At 45.4% G+C, this 18,219-nt stretch overlaps 2 protein-coding genes across 5 annotated transcripts in view; both read right to left on the reverse strand.

The window, feature by feature from the left end:
* Window positions 1–1,472: 1,472 nt before the first annotated feature.
* Window positions 1,473–4,925, reverse strand: LOC148395795 (arfaptin-2-like). Of its 4 annotated transcripts, none has more exons than XM_088381132.1 (10): window positions 4,797–4,925; window positions 4,256–4,364; window positions 3,757–3,865; window positions 3,524–3,586; window positions 3,046–3,135; window positions 2,814–2,917; window positions 2,506–2,727; window positions 2,270–2,427; window positions 2,022–2,196; window positions 1,473–1,628 (listed from the first exon to the last, which is right to left on the reverse strand). In XM_088381132.1, exons 2-10 carry the CDS (start codon window positions 4,352–4,354, stop codon window positions 1,473–1,475), a joined length of 1,176 nt encoding a protein of 391 aa, XP_088237258.1. In that variant the 5' UTR covers window positions 4,355–4,364; window positions 4,797–4,925. The 4 variants fall into 4 exon arrangements, with proteins under 4 accessions (XP_088237258.1, XP_088237257.1, XP_088237259.1 ...); XM_088381131.1 differs by lacking the exon at window positions 4,797–4,925 and adding an exon at window positions 4,442–4,701; XM_088381133.1 differs by lacking the exons at window positions 3,524–3,586; window positions 4,797–4,925 and adding an exon at window positions 4,442–4,700.
* An 8,820-nt stretch (window positions 4,926–13,745) lies between these two features.
* Window positions 13,746–18,219, reverse strand: part of LOC148395796 (protocadherin-16-like) — a 55,681-nt gene continuing 51,207 nt past the window's right edge. The window contains exon 21 of the mRNA XM_088381391.1: window positions 13,746–18,205. Within this exon, the coding sequence (XP_088237517.1) occupies window positions 15,606–18,205 (2,600 nt within the window). The 3' untranslated portion in view covers window positions 13,746–15,605. The remainder of the gene's footprint in view (window positions 18,206–18,219) is intronic.

The raw sequence follows: 18,219 nt of genomic DNA on the forward strand, positions 1-18,219 counted from the left end.
GGCTGAATAATGAAATAATGAAAAAAAAAATCAATCTGTAACCTCGATAATTAACTGAAAGGCCTTTAATAACTACGAAGCGCTATCTAAAAGCAGAGATTGGATGTTTTAGGCGGGGTGGCTAATAAACATCACGTCAGCTGACAACAACTGAGAAATGTAGTTCAAATGTCAATTGTACAGCATATCAACTTTAAATGCACTATAGTGTACACGAGTAACATTTAAGTAGAAAAAAATACCCACAACAAACCCGCATGCAACAACGGCATACATGATAAACATGCACATTAGTTCATAGAAAAGATGACGTGAGACTTGCCACTTTTGTTGTTATCGCAGGCGGATTCTTCAACATTCGCATCAATTGTTCATTGAAATGGAACAAAGTCATCCAGCGAGCAGACTTTTATTTGGGAGCTGCACAACAAGGACAAAGACGTGAAAATACAAGGCTCTCTGCACACGTGGATAAATAGATAGCTAGGAAAAACAGCGAAAACGGCCCGCCCGTGTCACAATTTGCTCAAAATACTGACCTCTGCTCATTTCGGTCCAACAATTGGGTCCATTAAATGCCAGTAAATAGTCCGGAAGTGCTGAATTCCCCCAAAGCACGGTGTAAGATTTGACACACGCAGGCGAGATTGACTCGATATGTATACACACGATGTTTCATCGCATCATGTAAAACAAGAGCCGAAGCGGCTATACCACAAAGCTAACAAAAACCAAAGCACTTATTGCATGTCCTGTCCATTTGTGTCTATGAAATTTGCGCTTCATTCTTGTGGCTGGGAGTGACTCAAACATGCTCTGCCCGCAAGAAATGCGGAGAAAATTTGCACTTCTCACAAAATTCAAATTCGGTGGTAAATTGCCATCAAAATGGCCACTTTGAACCACAATAGCTATAAATAAATGCACTAATTGAACTTACATTTCTCATCACTTCCTGTCGTCCTTGTATCCAAATTACCAAGTTCAAATTTGGTAGCGATTGGACAAACGTTTGTCTTGAAAGAAGCTGTGGAAATGACCCAAAAATGGTGGGCTTCCCTTGTCTATTCTTGAGATGAAAGGAAAATGTTGGTGGCCTCCAAAAATCATCATAATGACGAAGAAGAGAAGCAATTGCAAGGCTCACGTTGCACACCGCATTGCTCGGATCCCTAGATGTCTCATTTGTTATACAAAATAATAAAGTTCACTTTCAAACTATCATGTACCGCTCTAAAAAAATGTGACGACAACAAAAAAAGACTAAAATGCCCAAGTGCCATCTCCACTAAAAAAAAATTCTAGACTTTACATACTCTTATATACAGAAAAATGAATGGTTCATCCAAGAATACGCATAGTGTGTGGCTTAAATAAAAACAAAACTCGTGCTGATAATATAGAACAAGTGAGGACTACAAAAAAAAGGAGACTTTCCATATTTTCTATGCTGATCCCGCAATGACCACCTGTCACTGTTCCTCAAGCCAGGACGGCTTGTCGGCCCCAGGCGGCTTCAACTTGACGTTGAACTGCACTAAAGTTTGTTCCAGCTGCTGCTGGTTGCCGGCGAAGTAGGCCGAGATGGCGTTGTGGAAAAGCAGCAGCTGCTTGTGCATCACTTTCACCTGGGACACACAAACATCTAAATATTACCTACCAGCAAGCTCGTTTTTTATGTTTTTATTTTTGCTTTGTGACGTGCGTGAGCTTCCGACACTCCGCCACTAGATGGTGCTAAAAACATCCAACAAATCAACTCAGCCAATACTGACAAAGCAACTTTTTATGAGTTTCGAAATGGATTCTGGTTGAAAACTGAGTCTTGCTGAGAATTAAAACATTAAAGACCAATGCAGTTCTCGCTCTGACCGGTCAACAACCCAGAAAGTGATTTGAAAATTCCAAACCTTGCTTTCGCTTTGGAAAATTCACTTAGTCCTAGGGTTTTTAAATCTTTGAAAACCAGTTCTCAAAAGGGGAAATGCTTCATTCAATAGGCAAAGTGGAAGGCACCAAACCTTGTTCTCCTCTAAGAACTTGAGCTTGATGGTGACGTCGCTGCGCAGTCGCTCATATTTGTCCCTGTGCACTTGGTATTCGTGCTGGGCCATGTCGATGCGGACCATGGCGGCGCTGTCCCTGGGGCCCAAACTCAGCTCTTCCAAGTCAGAGCGGTAGGCGTCAAACTCCAACCTGAGCGCACGAGACGGAGGCTGACACATTGCGGGGAAGCGCGTGAGAGGACGCCCGTCCTTATCAGCGTTACCTTGCGTTTTCGTAATGCTTGATGGTCATCAAGGTGTCCTCCATAGTTTTGTTGACCAAAGTGTCAATGCTGGACACAAAGAAGTTGATGGCGCCCAGCAAGGACTCGCCGTTCTTGCACAATAGTTTTTGAGTTTCTGCGTTATACCCAAACTCATCCTGGAGGGTGGGGGCAGCATCCTTGTTCTTTATTTGTCTTAAATGGAACATTCAAGCAAAATTTGCACTGTGGGCTACCTGCAGCTCGGGCGACTTCTGGCTGAGGTCGGTGAAGGTGTCCCCGAGAGCTTGCTGCGTCTGCACCATGCTCTGGAAGTGGCTTGTGAGCGCCGTGGCCAGCCTGAGGATGTTCTCGTACTTGCTCTTGGTGTCTCTCAGCACGTCGATCTGAGCCTCCAGTTCCAGGTCGACCGTCCGCGAGCCTCGGCCAAAGCGCTCCGAGAACATCTGCTTGGTGCACTGAGGGACACGCGTCCATGGAAAAAAAAACAGGATGAAATGTTACCAATTGGAATTAAATCAACGGCTTAGCAGTAGCTTGTTACCTTATATGTGTTTATGCCCCATTTCTTCACACTGTCCAGCTTCTCCACTGCCACGCCACGAGACACTTCTTCCATCGCGGTGCAGGTGCTATGGTTTGAGGAGCCTTCAAAAAAACAAACAAAACAAAAAAGCCGCTGCCATAAAAGCGCCGACTCGTGACATTCACGATGGACACGATGAGTCATGGCAATGAGGGAAGGAGAAGATGGCGACTGACTTCAGAGATGATACCTGAGAGCTGCTCGCTGCCGTGCTGCGCCAGTCGACCGGCAACCGGCTGGTCGGTGGGCGAGCTGGCGGCCCGGGATTTCATGCGGATGTCTGCCATGGGCATGGGGGAGGGCATGGGTGAGAAAGGCTTTGAAAGGGAAATGTGTCTTTTTGGTATGAGCGGATGAAGACGGGGCCAGCATGCGTGGGTTGTTTTTTTTTGACATGCACTCGAGAAACATGGAAGAATGGAGTTAATGAGATGAGATGCAAACAGCGACGGCAGTCGGTCTTATCATTCAATACAAGGCAGTATTACAAACAAATGCTCATATTGGGTTAGTGCATCTTTTAAGGCTGCAATATTTCCCCTCAACTGCCAATGTAGGCATGCGAGCAAGGCTGCAAGTCCTTTCATCCAAGTAGGAGACGTTTTACAAAAAAAAAAACAAGACTGAAGGGGTTAAACTTGAGAAACAGCTACAGAATGTACAGACACCTGGCGCAGGCGCGGGGGCACCTCTTCTGTCCAAATATTCGGGGTTGAAACGAATGGCTGGCCCTATGAGATATGGTAATACAAGGCCGCCGCCTGGACGTCAGCACACGTACAGTGACTGCGAATCAGAGTCATCACGGAGCCTCCATTTGTTGTGGCCGCCCGAAGGCTATTTAAAAACTCATTGGTATTAAGTGGTGGGAATGAAAAGGCAATGCTGTTGCGGCCACTACCTTTGATGGTGCTGGTCGGAATGATGCCCCCCGCCGGACCACCGTAACCTCCCGAGACGATGCTGGTTTCGTTCAGGTTGGGCCCCGACACCATCACCTGCTGCAAATCCTGATCCACAAACAACTGAATGACGCGTGTGAACTCGGTTGAGTCTCAGGTGCCTACACATTAGTACATCCTTGATTTAAAAACAACAACGCAAAGAGGAAGCAAAAACTAAACTGTGCAATTTATTGAACTAGTTCATTCATTTACAATCATGTTCATCGCTTTTCTTTCCAAGTAAAAGACAGAGCTGTTTTTTGATTCCTTAAAAACAAACTTTGGGGGGAGGTTGAAAAGGCAAAGGACGTTTCAGCTTATTTCAATGGGCTAAACTGATGTGAGCCATGGAACAATTGAAGCTTGTAAATCAGTGTACCACTGTGGGACGAATAGTTTGTGTTGCAATGTGACGTTTGAGATTCCATCAAACAAACAAACAACACACTAACTGACCTGCTCCAGACTGTCATCCTCTGGCTGGGTCCCAGTGTCTCCATTACTGTTAATGGGAATCTCCATAGTGGCTGCTTTGCTCATGATGCCCTCCGCCATGACAAAATGTCTGAAAAGATACAAATAATAATAATAATGGGCAATTGTAGAGTGTAAGTACTACACAAACGAGCATAGCTGTCTTACGTTGATGCTACGCTGATTGCTAACGGCAGCTGATGTGGCTTCTGGCTATGTGACAGCTAGCTTAAATCTGGCTGGCAGCTTGCTCGTCCCAAAGAAAAGTCAAGCTACGCGGACGAATGTAATAAAGAGCAGAAAAGGCACCGACTTTTCTAATGAATCAACGTTACATCCATGGTTGCTGTTTACATGATCTGCCTCTTTCCATACAACTCATCCTGAAAATCCCTGCATCCAGCCAAGCAGCGGCTTTAACTTCACTTCGCAATAAAAGTTTTACTATTTTCGAAGACGCCTTAATCGGCGTTTTAGCACTTTTAATCCAATGTAGATGTTAAAAGATGCGTTAAATGCTCACCAGTATTCGTTTGAAAGTTTACTGGTGGTCTAGGGTCGTATATCGAGAAACTAAACCATTAATTTGAAAGAGCATCATCTTCAAGCCTTTTCCGCCCTTCTGCTCCGTTGTCCACGTCGTGCTGCGCTGACGTCACGTTGTCCCTAAACTGTAGTATGGCATTCTATGCTGAAGGTGTCAGTGTTTCCTCGTTATAGACGCTACCAATGTCGTTGTGGTAGTCTTTTTCAATAAAAAAGTATTCTGGTGTACAATAATAATAATAATAATAATAATAATAATAATAATAATAATAATAATAATAATAATAATAATAATAATAATAATAATAATGATAATAATAATAATAATAATAATAATGATAATAATAATAATAATAATAATAATAATAATAATAATAATAATAATAATAATAATAATAATGATAATAATTGTTATTATTATTAATTTATTGGTGATTCCATTTTTGTGTTGTCCTCCCTGGAATCACCTACTAAACACCCAATCAGCTACAAATAATGCATCTTACAGTTACTGTACTTAAGAACGCATAAGCACCTAAGCCTTAGTTGCTATGACACTGAGAGTAATGTATCTGTTTCCAATGTGTATTTTCTTTTTTCTTTTTTTTTTTTAATCATACTGATTAAATAGCTCAACACGGTGCAAATCTTGGATCAGGCCATCCTGTTTTACTTTGCATGCTTTCCCATGTGTCCAGGTACTCTGACTAGTTTGAACCACATTCCAAACACATGCATGGTATATGCATTTTAAAAATCTCAAGTTGTGAATTTGAAACAGCCCAGGGAAGGATAAGCTCCTCCCCACGAGACTAATGAGGATAAACGGTATGAAAAATGGATGAATGGATGATTAAATGCCCTATCTAAACATCAACATCTAAGGAAATTGCAATTTTTGATTATTATTATAATCATTATTGCGTCCCGCCTCTGTTGCTGATTGCAGTTGTCTTTAGAGATAGACCGATAGAGCCAAATTGTACTAATGTGCCTCATTTATTTCAATCAGGGAAAGCGAATATGGCTTTCAAACGTTGTGAAAGTGCTTAAATTGAAGGGACATTTTTCCCAAGCATAGTAGTGCTTGGTTTTACTGCACCCCATCTCCCCCTTCTTTGCTTCTGCAACAGCACTATTTTACTATATTCCTTTGGGTTAAGAGAACTTACATGTTCTGAACAAAATATAAAAAAATGTCTAATTCCCCATGCTTCAAGTCGGGTCAGAGATCATAACTGTCTGGATTTTTTTTTATTTTCCCACTTGACTCCTTCTTGTTAGCATATATGCATTAAAAAATACAATATCCAATGTATGTTCTTCTGTTTCAGAGCACCTCATGCGGCGAGTGACCGCCCAGAGGTGAGATGTAAGCGAGAAGGCAGAGTTGGGGGGGATGAATGGAACATCTCAAATGAAAGAGTTATTATCCTCGCCTGAGTGACGACTACTACGCCTTGCCCTTGTGATAGCGCCTCCAAACCTCAAGGGTGTCTGTTGAAGTGCTCCTATGAATAATAATGAATCATTTTCAAATAAGTCCGCAATTGTGAGCCTCAATCTCGTTTCCGACAACGTACACACACAGCCGTTGTACACGTGTATAAGCCGTATACGTGCAGGGCAGGAAGTCAAATCCCATAAAGGAAGAAGGTGAATAATGTTGCTGTTGAGATTTGCTCAAAGCCAAACATCTCAAAGTTGCTTTAGTTCCACTTTGACTGATTGAAAGGGTATGTTTTGACTTTGCGTCTTTTGGCTGAGGGGCCGCCTCAACGTCCTTAAGCCTATCCCAGTACAACCTTTGACCTCTGCATTATGCACGGCCCACAAACTGTCCAGGTTTAAATACAATATATGAGTTCTTCTGAGTCTGACTAACGAACAGAATTGGTGTCCCATTTATGGCTGAACCATTTTGCTCGCTTTGTGATCAATATATAATTGTTAACGAGTAAAAGCCAAGACCATTCAAAACAAACGTTTGAGAGCTTTTGGTTCCAAATTTGGATTCAATGTTCATAGGCAGACAGTTGTGAACACTACTGCGACGCCCCCTACTGGCAGAGTGTATACAAGTACTAAAGACAACCTCCAAATGGTTGCGTGTGATTCAACAAGAAGAACAAACATTTATCACCCAACTTTACGAAATACTGCCGTGTGAGCAGTACTACGAAATTTATTAGATGAAATGTTTGGATAGGGAGCAGACAGAGAAAACAGCCTGCGGATATAACTTTGTCCAAACAATGCATCAAACCTGTCTGAGTGCCCTCCTCGGCTGCCAAGACATTTTCTATTATTTACACAAGAGTCCTCAAACAACTGAGAGATGTCTTATTGCCACATGAAAAGCAAGCAAACAAGGCCTGACAATTATTTAGTAAATATGTCAGGTACAAGATTTTAGAAGGGCTGCAAAAGTGCGCTTGAGTCTTTGTAGCACGCAGTTTGGTGCTTTTTGCTGAACTCAGCCTTGTGAAGATGAACTGAAATATATATACACACATTTCTGTATTACAACCTCCCACTGTGCTCAAGAGATGATCATGAAACCCCCCCCCCAAAAAACAGCTTCTCTGTAGAACCACAGCACCGCCTTGAGTATATGCTGTTTTTCTTTTATTAATGCTATTCTTTGAGGTCTTTGACGTCATTTCAAAATGACACAGAAAAGTACAATGTTTAAAAACTAAATGAAAACCAAGTGGCTTGAAGTAACTGTCAAACAATCTCATAATCCAGATTTGAATCAACCCTTCAATGGAAGAAACAAGTCATGTAGACACACAGTCATTAAAAAAAAAAAAAAAAGTACTTATGAATCATGCTTACATCAAGCATCCAGATATCGCTCTTTTCGGAAAAGGGATTTTTGAGCCCCCCCCTCTCCCACACACACTCATTTCTTTACCTGGAGGGAAGCGGCCTACTGGGCAGGTTATCCCGCTCATGAGACAACCGGGAACCGTGACAGGATCTGCGGTCAGGAAAAAGGCAATTATGAATCATTTTCAGCAAAGTTACAACAGTCATTGGAATTTGAGCGCAACGGTGGAAATGTAATAAGTCCCACTGAAAGCATGAGGCCTGCTGCTAATTCAAAATAGATGAAAAAGCCCAGTGGCTGACCTTGCATGCGTTTGCTTCTGTTGTGCTTGAGCTCCTCACTGAGTGCATTCACCATCGCTAATTGGGAATCGGAACCACCGCTGACTATACGATTTTGCGATAACAAGAACGGTGTTACCATGGCAACTGATGGCCGGCGCTGATAAAAACAAATTAACATGCACGCACGCAATGTACATATGATGATTGCTCCCATAACTATTTAATCATAACATTAAAAAAAAAAAAGGTTTATTTTGTTCTACAATGATTCCTGTAATTAGGAAGAAGAGTAGGTCATCATATGGAATAATTCAAGTTAATGTTTTTTCCAGATTGCGACATCTTCATGACAACTAAATTTGGTGAGAGGAGTCCAAGCACAAGAATATCCAGCAAGGAATGCAAATTATTCCAGTGAGCAACTTGAGTGTCACTTGCTGCGCTTAGTCAGGGAAATGTGTGATTCGTGGGACCAACTTCAAAAACACACACACCAACTTTTTTCTCCTTTAATCAAAGCGTGTCGATCATATCTGCTCATTCGGATGCGGCCAACGCTCCTGGATGCTCCAGGTTAATCTTCCCTTCAGAACGACATTACACACGACCGCCAAGGGGACACTCTGAAATCCTGTCATCGCAGAGGCTGCAGGTGACTTCGTTGGGGCGGATTAGTCACTGCTCTGCTAAAAAGTCGTTAGCAAACGTATTGAAAGAGTGTTTTACTTTTAGAAATGAGCAGGTGGTTCTGGTCTGCATTTGATTCATTTGAAATCTTCTCCAAAGGAAATAATGGACAATTTATTTATTCATTAATTTATTTATCTTTCAATTTAAATTTTTCATTATATACAAGCAGCAGCTTCTCTGCCACTTGAGTGAGGTGAAAAATAAAACGGAGCGATCGGGGTACTGTAATGCCCTTGCATGGCGGGAAAGGCGAGTCACTCTAACAAATGATGTTTGTGCTCCTCACATGGCAGCTTGATGTTTTGTTCAAGATGAGACAGAGGAAAGCGAGGCCTCGAAGCACACGCCAGATGTCCGCACCAATAAACAAGCAATCACACCCTATGTAGCTAATTAGCTGTCATAGCAGCAATTAACAGCAACAGCTTCGAGCTGCCATGCAAACCTTTGAAAAACAAGGCCGGAGCGTACATGATTTATACCTTCAACCTATTGTTTGCAATGATCCGGCGGCTTTGATGCCGCATCTGGGTCACGGTTGAAGCGCTATCAGCTAGCATAAGCTTGCTTTCTTGCCGTGCCAGATACATGTCAGGACGGTAAAAGCTCCGACGTTGACTTTGGTGTGCTTCTAGCGGACCTCCCACGACCATGGCGCAACATTAAACCCAGTCTCGTCAAATGCAGAGAGCGTCGGGCGTCATCGGGTGACTCTTGTTTTTCAATAGAATGGCACCCCAATTGACAGCTTTGCCTTAGCAAGGCTAACAAATGCTGACAAACAATGCAAAAGGAGCGACCAAAAGGCCGCATCTTCTGTGATGTCATCATAAATTGTCTGTCGCTGCCCATTACTTTTGTTTTTACTATAAAAGCAAAGCTCTTTTTTGCCCAAAAATGTCAAGACATGATGATTTATATAACATAATGTAACCTAATGTAGACGAATCATGACAAGTCCAAGCGGACTTGGTCATGTTTGTGTCTCAGGAAATGAGAAGCAGTCAAGCGTTTAATATTTGCACGTTTTTGTTTTTCCTTTGCTTGCTACCATTAGCTGTGGCCTGGCCCTGTGACCGTTGTAGGAATAAAACTCAATCATTGTATTTAGCGATCAAGTGCGTGTGCATATAGTAGCGCTTATTAAAGCAGAGCGGTGAGTGGAAACACCAGGCTTGAAAAGTCAGGCCACGTAAAAGCGCCAGTAAAACACAAGCGGCTGCCATTTGCAGGCTTTGGTGACATGGCGCTCCACAAGACCAAGACATCATCATGCAATTCAACTTCGCGGCTAACAAAAAGAGACGCACCTCGCTGATTGCACCGCTCACTTCCTGTTTCTCCACCAATCAGCAGCCACTCTCTCATCACCTGGACTGGGTTTTTAATTGTTACTTGGACAATTTGTTTTAGGTGTTCCAAACATGGCACGTTTGCGATTGAAGCAACCATTTGGCTTTCTTTGTGCATCTGATTGGCCAAAAATACCGCGCAGGTGATTTCCACCTGAATGAATAATTCTAATGATAACTCACACTTCCTCGTCTTGATGTGGGCCACTCTGGTGGATTATATTGCGCCGGCAATCAAAGCTCTCCTGGAATCCAGTGTACATAATAAGCATGGCCTTTTATGTCTCACATTAAGTGTGAGTCATTGTGTGGGAGATTACCAACACAAAGCTGATTTTTAATGACGGTCCCGAGGAGGGACCACGACATCAATGAGATTCTTGCCCGCGTTTCAACCTTAAGCGTTTCCAATAAACGATAAAACGCGTAAGCAATTACCAGCTGTAAATTTTGACGAGACGCTGAGTGGCGCACTCCCGAGCCGGGCCGGGCGTATAATGAGAGAAAGTATCCAGATTTTCTCAAACACTCAATCGTCCAAATGAAAGCATTGTGGAGCTTTAAGGCCAAAGTATTTTCCATTGGAAGTAGGCCTCCCCTCTCTGCTTCTTCTCTTTCTTTTTTTTCTCGAGTAGCCCTGCTGGAGAAGTGAAGTTGGCAAGCAACACTCCTCGTGCACTATTGTTGGGTAGAAAGTGGATTTATGTGCCAGAATTCCTCCTGGACCCAACTGCAAGCACTCAAGCTTTCACATGAGAGAGCATTCGCTGTACTTTTCTTATGTAATCTCATCTTCCGCAGCGCATCACGCATGAATTTGTGCCGATGAAAATTTTACGCTGCGCCCGACGATGCAATGACACAGAACTCTATTTACATTAAAAATGAACTATGAGCACAGTCCCAAAACGGACTCAGGGTTGTGGTAGCCCCTGAAGCGCGGCCCGGTAGCCAGCGACATGCAGTCTCCGCTGCGAAAGACGACACCCAGATGTTTGAAAACTATTGCAGAGGCGGCGGAGGAGAATGCTTGATTTGATTACGCTGAGGCAATGCGTTGAAACGCAGCCAACTTTAATGTATTGATTCAGTCCAACAGTAGTCTCTCTCGTGGGCGAGCGTATACGTATCTATTATACGGTGGCGGGCCGTACGTTTGGAATTTATTGGTTAGTTTTTTGATTTTATATAACACATTGGGTAAGAAAAGCAGAGGCTCACAGGCGGATCCTTGAGGTACGCCGCAAAAGACTTTTTCGCAAGCCATTGCTCAGATAACACATTAATTGTGCAAAACAAAGTTCAACCCTAGCAACAGAGCGAAAAATGGAAGCAAAAAGTACTTTTGAATGGAGCAGTGGTGTTTTCAGATGATTTTTTGCGGGTTGGGAGGTATTTTTCCAGTTGAAAATGAAAGGCCTATCCAGATAATACTTCATGGTTAATAATGGGCTTTCCGTTAGCGATGGCTGCAAATGTCTTTTCGACGCATCCATCTGCGAGTTATTAGGATTTAGCAATAGAGACGTTTCACTAGATAACAATGAGGCATGATGGCACGCTTGGATTGCCTTCGCTGACGTTTGCTGACTTATGGCCACGCAGCTTTGGGGAGCGAGAACATCAAAAAACTGCGTTTTTCTTTCGCTTTTCTCATGACCAGAAATGTTCGATCAACGATGGGAAAGTGTTCATCATCCACGGAACATCGCATGGCGCTGGTGTGTGACTCATTCGACTTTTGACCGGGGTGTCCTTTTTGCCAAACTGGCATAATTACATACGTGGCGACGGCTAAGTATAGCGGCCGACATAAAAAGTGATTTGACGACCCGCAATGGCTGCGACGCCCACGATACGGATTCCTCCGTAACAATGGCGTGTCACAGACGGATTTACGACCCAAGAAAAAAGAAGAAGCGCAAATTTGCTGCTGGCAGATTTAAGACTTGCAAGTGGGAGTGACAAAAACAACAACAAAACACAAACAAAAACAGTCGGCGTGGAAATAGGATCCAGACTGGGCCGGGCCCGGTTGCCAAGTGACGACTTGAAAAGACGAGGGCCCCGAAAAGATTTGGCTGCGGTTTCTGCAGGGAAAACACTTCTCCTACCAGCCATTGCCCCCCACCTTCCCCGATCCCCCCGTATTGCTGTGGTTCTTCTAACGCTGGCGAGGCCCAAGCCAAATGAGAAACAGACCCCCTTTCGCCTTGCTATTGCCCATTTCTCCCTGTGGCTTTTTTTTTGTTTCAAAGCAGAAAAAGAACTCTCTCTCCCCTAAAATAGACGAAGGGTTCACGTGCCAACGGGATTTGACCCCCCCCACCCTCCCCGTCTCTTTCCAGTCACGCAAGACGGCTGGCAAGGAGAACTTGTAAGAGACAGTAGCAAAGTTGCCGCTCTTCGGACTGTTTGGAGAAGGGATTGTGGGAAGCATCAGCGGAGCCTGACCTGCCGCGAAAGGCAACTTCCGTGCAAACTGCAGTTATGAAGGCCTTACGGGTAATCCCAGCATGAAGGAGAAGAATGACGGCCTCATTTTGACTGGACGCCGGTTTGGGCTTCTTAGCTGGAGAGTCACGTCCTTGCCAAAGCTTCCCCGTGAAACAAAGCAGCTCAGCTCTTCGGTGTAAAGATCCACATTCCAACAAGTATTGTGAGATCCTGTTAAACTGCCGCAACACAGATGGAGGAGCTTGCCACACAAACCAGCTCCATTATATCAACTAAATGACACCATTGTAAAAAGCAAAACCAGGGCCTCAATTAAGCCACGTTTAACTACATTTGCGGTGCAAAAGAGGCACAGAAAGTGCTCGGAGAATTGAACGATGGCACAAAGCTCTTGTGCAGAGGCCATCTTAAAACCATTAAGTCCCCCACCAGTCTTTATAGTCATTATGTCTTCAAGGCTAAAAAAAAATGGAAGCTGTCGATGACTTCTAAGGCACGTCAACCGTTTGTGGGAAACGCGGACGAGGGCGGGTACCTCCTTTTATGACAGGTGGTCGTGCAAAAAGCTGAAAGCCTCGAGGAGCTCGCGCACTGTTGGACCAAGGCAGCAACACCTGAAGATGCCAATCGCCTAATACAAAACAAGTCATTGATCTCGCTTTCGCTTTGCAATCAATCAGTGGACAAGATTGAAAAAGCCTCCTGACCTTCAACAGAAAGCTACGAGCTAACAGTTTTCCAAAATGACAATAGTATGTGGAATCGCTCAATCAAAGCGTTTTTCTTGTGTTGGATGTAGAAAACTTTGAACGCCTAGACGGGAAGCAATTGAGGAGAGTAAGCGCCCTGAGGCTCTTGTGACAGCTCTGACATCTCAATAGACTCATGATGGAAAAAACATCGGCGCTCCTCGCGTGTAAAGGGAGCGGCCTCCTCCTCCTCGCCTGTATGTGCAATGACAGATCTCATTTGGTTTATGGCGAGTCTTTCATTTGAGCTTTGAGTAATGGGCCGACTCGCCCTCTTTTGCTCGTATCTTCCGAGCGCTGTTGTGTAAATAGCGAGCCCCGCTCATGCCGGGGAACCGCGCGCGGCTCATTACCGTGACACCCAGGCCAAGCGTATCATCAGCGGATTGTCCCGTTCGGGCGGCTCCACCCTTCTTTCCAGTTGGGAAAAAGCTGAGAGGGGAAAAAAAAAACATCGCTGCATGGGTGTGTGCGTGCACTGGCTCACAACTTTGCAGGCACAAAAACAGAAGTGGTCCACTTTGACTTTGTCAGATAGCAATGACAGGTGCTTCTAGATTGTGTTATTCATGTCCACTTTTAATTTGATAGACATACAACAACAACAACAACAAAAAGACAGACAGAAAGAAAGATACAGTAGATAGATGAATCCACTGTGGTGTCATTTTGAGAACAATTACTGTGCAGACCTCAAAAGTCAAAATCAAAACTCCATTGTGAAAACAAACACCAAAAAAATGACGGTACGGATAGCATTGTTTTTTTATACTATGTAGCTTACAGGCCGCTTCTCCCCAATCTTAGGTCAGCTTAGCAATTAGCATGACTTCTCAAATGTTTCCTCGTAATTCGTTGGTTAGATCGGTACTTGTCAGAAGTGTACTGAACCGCTAGCATGTTTATCATAACAGGATACGTTTCGAGGAGCCATGCCTAAAACTGAACAGGAAGTTCATCATTATGGTTTGGAAGCAGCCATTTTGGGCAATACAAGGGCACATCATTCAGAGAATTTGACCCATCTATCCATTTTTGTAGCGTTTATTCTCTTCATGGACATAGCTTGCTAGCTAACCTCCAGCATACGGCAGACTACACCCTAAACTGGGTGCCAGTAAAATACAGAGCACGTACGAAACCAGACAGCTTTTTGCATTGACCGAAATACGTGTTCAAGTTAGCAAAACCTTCACCTTTCGTTTAAATGTGAAATCAGAAGCTCATATTGCTTTAGTTTATTGTCTATCTTTTATTTCAATATCAAACTTGAGAAACAAGATTGATCACGTTTCCATCCGAGTTCTTTAATCAGGCACTTGAGCTCAAAACATTCCTCTGGACACGTGACACACGTTTGTACAAAAAAGGCCATAAGGTACCTTTAGTCGATGAGTGGATATACGTATCTGGCCATGTTCACTTGCCACTATTCTTCATAATAATTTACATAAAGCACAGGAAGCTTCTGAGGTCTGCCAACACAATAAATAATAAAAATACCACCGAATACCATGCGTGCTATTTAAAGTGTTCAAGATTTAAATGGAGAAAGTAAGTAAAATAATTCCAGGGATGGAGGAACCGCTTTAGTTTGGACCTTGGCAAGTCTTGCATTGTATTATTTACTGTAAATGGCTTATAGGCTGTCTGGTGAATTATAGCTAAGGATAAAACATTCTCTCTTATTTTTGGAACATTCGGTCATTTGCCATCCTTCGAAAACCAAAACAAACGTGGGATGAAAGACATCGTTTTTTTTTTTACTTAGCAGCAATGCTTTGGAGCTTGGGTCGGGTTACGTTTGAAATAGATCTGTTATCTGAACCTTGTGCACGACGTGAAGCGGTAAGGCCGGCCGGCTATGATAAATTAAAGCACCCGAAAGACAAATTCTGCAAGGGCTTCACATTCACGATGACCTTCCTTTGCGGCGGAACTGGAGTCTTTGCACAAGCAGAGAGGTCAAGGTCCAAATCCACTATCTACAATAATTTGCCACAACATCTAAAAGAGCTTCAAAAACACATTTGAGAGTTTACAGTACAAATAAGGATACAACACAAACTACAAATATACAAAGATAGAAACAAGAGAATTTTTTTTTTCAATAACCCTTCGAGACGGGAATGCCATGTGCTTGTGAGGAAACCACATATAAGTATAAAAATATAGACAATGTTTTTTCTACAAAATATTGACATCGTGTTTGAACCCGCGCCCCCCTCGTTTGAATGTACAAACCAACATGGACCAATGGGAGAATAAAGTTCGGGATAAGAACAAAGTCCATTTTGGCCCTTTCGGTTTGTCTTCAAGCAGCCCCACCACATGTGCCACACCACAGCAAAAGAAAGGAAATGACACAACACTGCGGTCAGAAAGTGGAAGCCTGAGGTTTCAGATTGTCCCCAAAGTTCAAATCCTCAGTTCGGCCTCGTCAATTTGCTCCAGATTGTGTTCCGTTGCGCTGATGACGGATGCCGACGGGCCCTGGGAGACGCTGAAGGGCGTGACGGCCGGAGAGCGCGCCGCCAGTGGCGACAGGGACGGGGAGAAACTGGGCGACATGGCCACCGAGCAGATGGATCCCTCGCTGCTCAGGGGAGACCTCCGGAAAGTGGACAGGTGGGGGTACGTCCTCCCCACAGCCGGCTTGGGCGCTACAGTTTTTGCGCTAGGATGCGCCACGGAGGTGATAAGCGGAGGCGGGTCGATTCTGGACTCCGCTTTGCTTTTGCGGTGGAAGGAGCGGCGGGGGTGAGGGGGAGCCGTTTCATCCTTTAATCGCGCTATCTCGGTGAAAACGCTGGCTAGAGGTTGGAACTGGGGGCACCAGTTGAGAAGGTAGTCCCAGTTGTAGCTGCCCCTCAGTTCCTCGTCACTGGCCACGATGGCCGTCAAGGAGCCGTCCACGGTTGGCTTTCCGTCCTCCGGGAAGATATAATCTTTGTGGTGGGAGACGTTGAGGCCCCGCCCCATGCCCGCGTACCCACCCCCCTCGTCTCGGTAGATCGGCACCTGCCCAGCTAGCAGAGTGCCGTTGAGGCTGCCCATCTTCTTCCCTTTGAACCAATCGATAGAGGGCTCGCCAGACACATCTGACAACTGGTCCGCGTCCTGCTGGATCCCGGAGTCGGGACCCCGAGCGGAGATACGCTCCTGCATGGAGGAGGAGATGCTGGACACACGAGGGTATTCGTTTATCATCCTGATCTCGTCGTCCTCCGCCGCCTCGGCCTCCGCGGAGCCTCGGCCGCTGGAGTGCGAGGGGTCCAGGGATCCCCCGCGAGTGTACGGCCCCCCGCTGCTGCTGCTGCCGCTGCTCTGATCGGCAACATACCCGGGAAGGGCCTGGTGATAAATGATCTCACTTGCGGCGATTTTGCTTTCCTCAAACTTGTGCAGCATGGTGGCCGACGCCTTGGTTCGTCTGTGTCTCTTTTGTTCTTTCCTCCGGCGCCTCAGTTTGACGCAAAAGAGCGCCACGGCAATGACGCACAGTATGACTATTATTCCGAGAGACACGGCGATGACACTTATTAGCAGCATGTTGATGTCTGTGGCGAGTCCGAAAGAGGTGTGGCTCACGTCGACGGTCACTTTGGTCGCCGCCGTGCGGGACGTCTCCAGGGGGCTGTGGGCTAACAGGTCGAGGGTCATCAGGCGCACTTCTCGTTTGGAGCGGCTCACGTGTCTGCCGTAGCTGTCCATCTTTAGGGAGATGGCGCCGGATGATTTGTTGACTTCAAAATAAGGTGAACTGGCTGACAGGGAATACAGGACAACACCGTCCAGGCCTCCGTCTTCATCTCTGGCTTGCACTCTGCCGATGATCTGACCTTTCTTCGCGTCCTCGGGCACTTGAAAGGAGAACTCCGGGGAGGTAAAAACAGGATCATATTCATCCTCCCCAGAGACATAAATCTGCACCGTGACAGTGGCAGAATAGTTGCCAGCATCCATGGCCGCCACCTTAAAATTGAAGGAGTTCACTCTCTCAAAGTCAAACGTCGAGCGGGTCAGCACTTCTCCTGATGTTTGGTTGATGAAAAAGGCTTCTCTTCCATCTTGAGAGTCGTCCAGCATGTAGTATCGCAACTTTCCAAAAGCCCCTCTGTCGTGGTCGATGGCGTGCAGCATGGTCACTAAGGCATTTTTTGGCTGATTCTCCCTGATACTAGCCGTTACTTGGCTGAGTGGAAAGAAAGGCCAGTGGTCATTGATGTCCTTCACGTCAATGCTGACTGGGGCAAAGGCATAGTGTCCAAAGCCATCCGTAGCTTGGACAACAATCATGTGGGACAACTGGCTCTCACTGCCCAGAGGTCGCTGTAGCTTCAAGGCCCCGGTCCATTGGTCCACCTGGAAAAGGCCCGTTTTGTCTCCTGAGCTGATGGAGTACCGCACCTCCCCATTGGGAGCAGAGTCTGGATCAGTGGCAGACAGATGCAGCACTTCCGTTCCCGCGGCGGTACTCTCGCTCAGCACCGCGCTGTACTCTCCTCGGCCGAAAGCCGGCGGGTTGTCGTTGACGTCCGTCACGCTGATTAGGATCGGCACGCAGGAGCTGCGCTGGGGGATCCCGCGATCCGATACCACGACGGTCAGGTTGTAACTGGACACGGCTTCGAAATCCAGCTCTTCCACCAGTATGAGGCTTCCGACCGTCTGGAAGCCTTTGCCTTCCAAGAAGCGCACGCTGCTCTCAATTTGGAAGGCGTTGCCAGAGTTGCCACTGGCGATGGCAAAATCAAAACCACAGTTGTCACGCGACAAGTCTCCGTCGGCCGCCTCTAAGGTCAGAACCGTGGAGCCGGGAAGCTCGTCTTCAGATACGGACGCTCTGTACTCGGACTGATGGAAGACGGGGATATTGTCGTTGATATCCGACACCTGGACTTGGATGGTAGCCAGTGACGAGAGGGAGGGACTGCCCTGGTCTCGAGCTTCCACAACCACGAGGATGGAGGGATTTTCAAAGTCAAATTTGGTCTTTTGCTTGACAAACAGAGTTCCTGCAAGGAAAACA

This window comes from Syngnathus floridae, chromosome 7 (genome assembly GCF_059516105.1).
Source record: "Syngnathus floridae isolate MCC-2025c chromosome 7, RoL_Sflo_1.0, whole genome shotgun sequence".
Lineage (NCBI taxonomy): Eukaryota > Metazoa > Chordata > Actinopteri > Syngnathiformes > Syngnathidae > Syngnathus > Syngnathus floridae.

What these genes read in the sequence shown, in the direction of transcription:
- LOC148395795 (XM_088381132.1), bottom strand. Translation starts at nt 4,354, where the DNA reads ATGGCGGAGGGCATCATGAGCAAAGCAGCCACTATGGAGATTCCCATT. An exon ending in GGGGCATAAACACATATAAG is followed by an intron (nt 2,728 to 2,813) that starts GTAACAAGCTAC and finishes CGTGTCCCTCAG; the next exon opens with TGCACCAAGCAGATGTTCTC. An exon ending in AGTTCTTAGAGGAGAACAAG is followed by an intron (nt 1,629 to 2,021) that starts GTTTGGTGCCTT and finishes TGTGTGTCCCAG; the next exon opens with GTGAAAGTGATGCACAAGCA.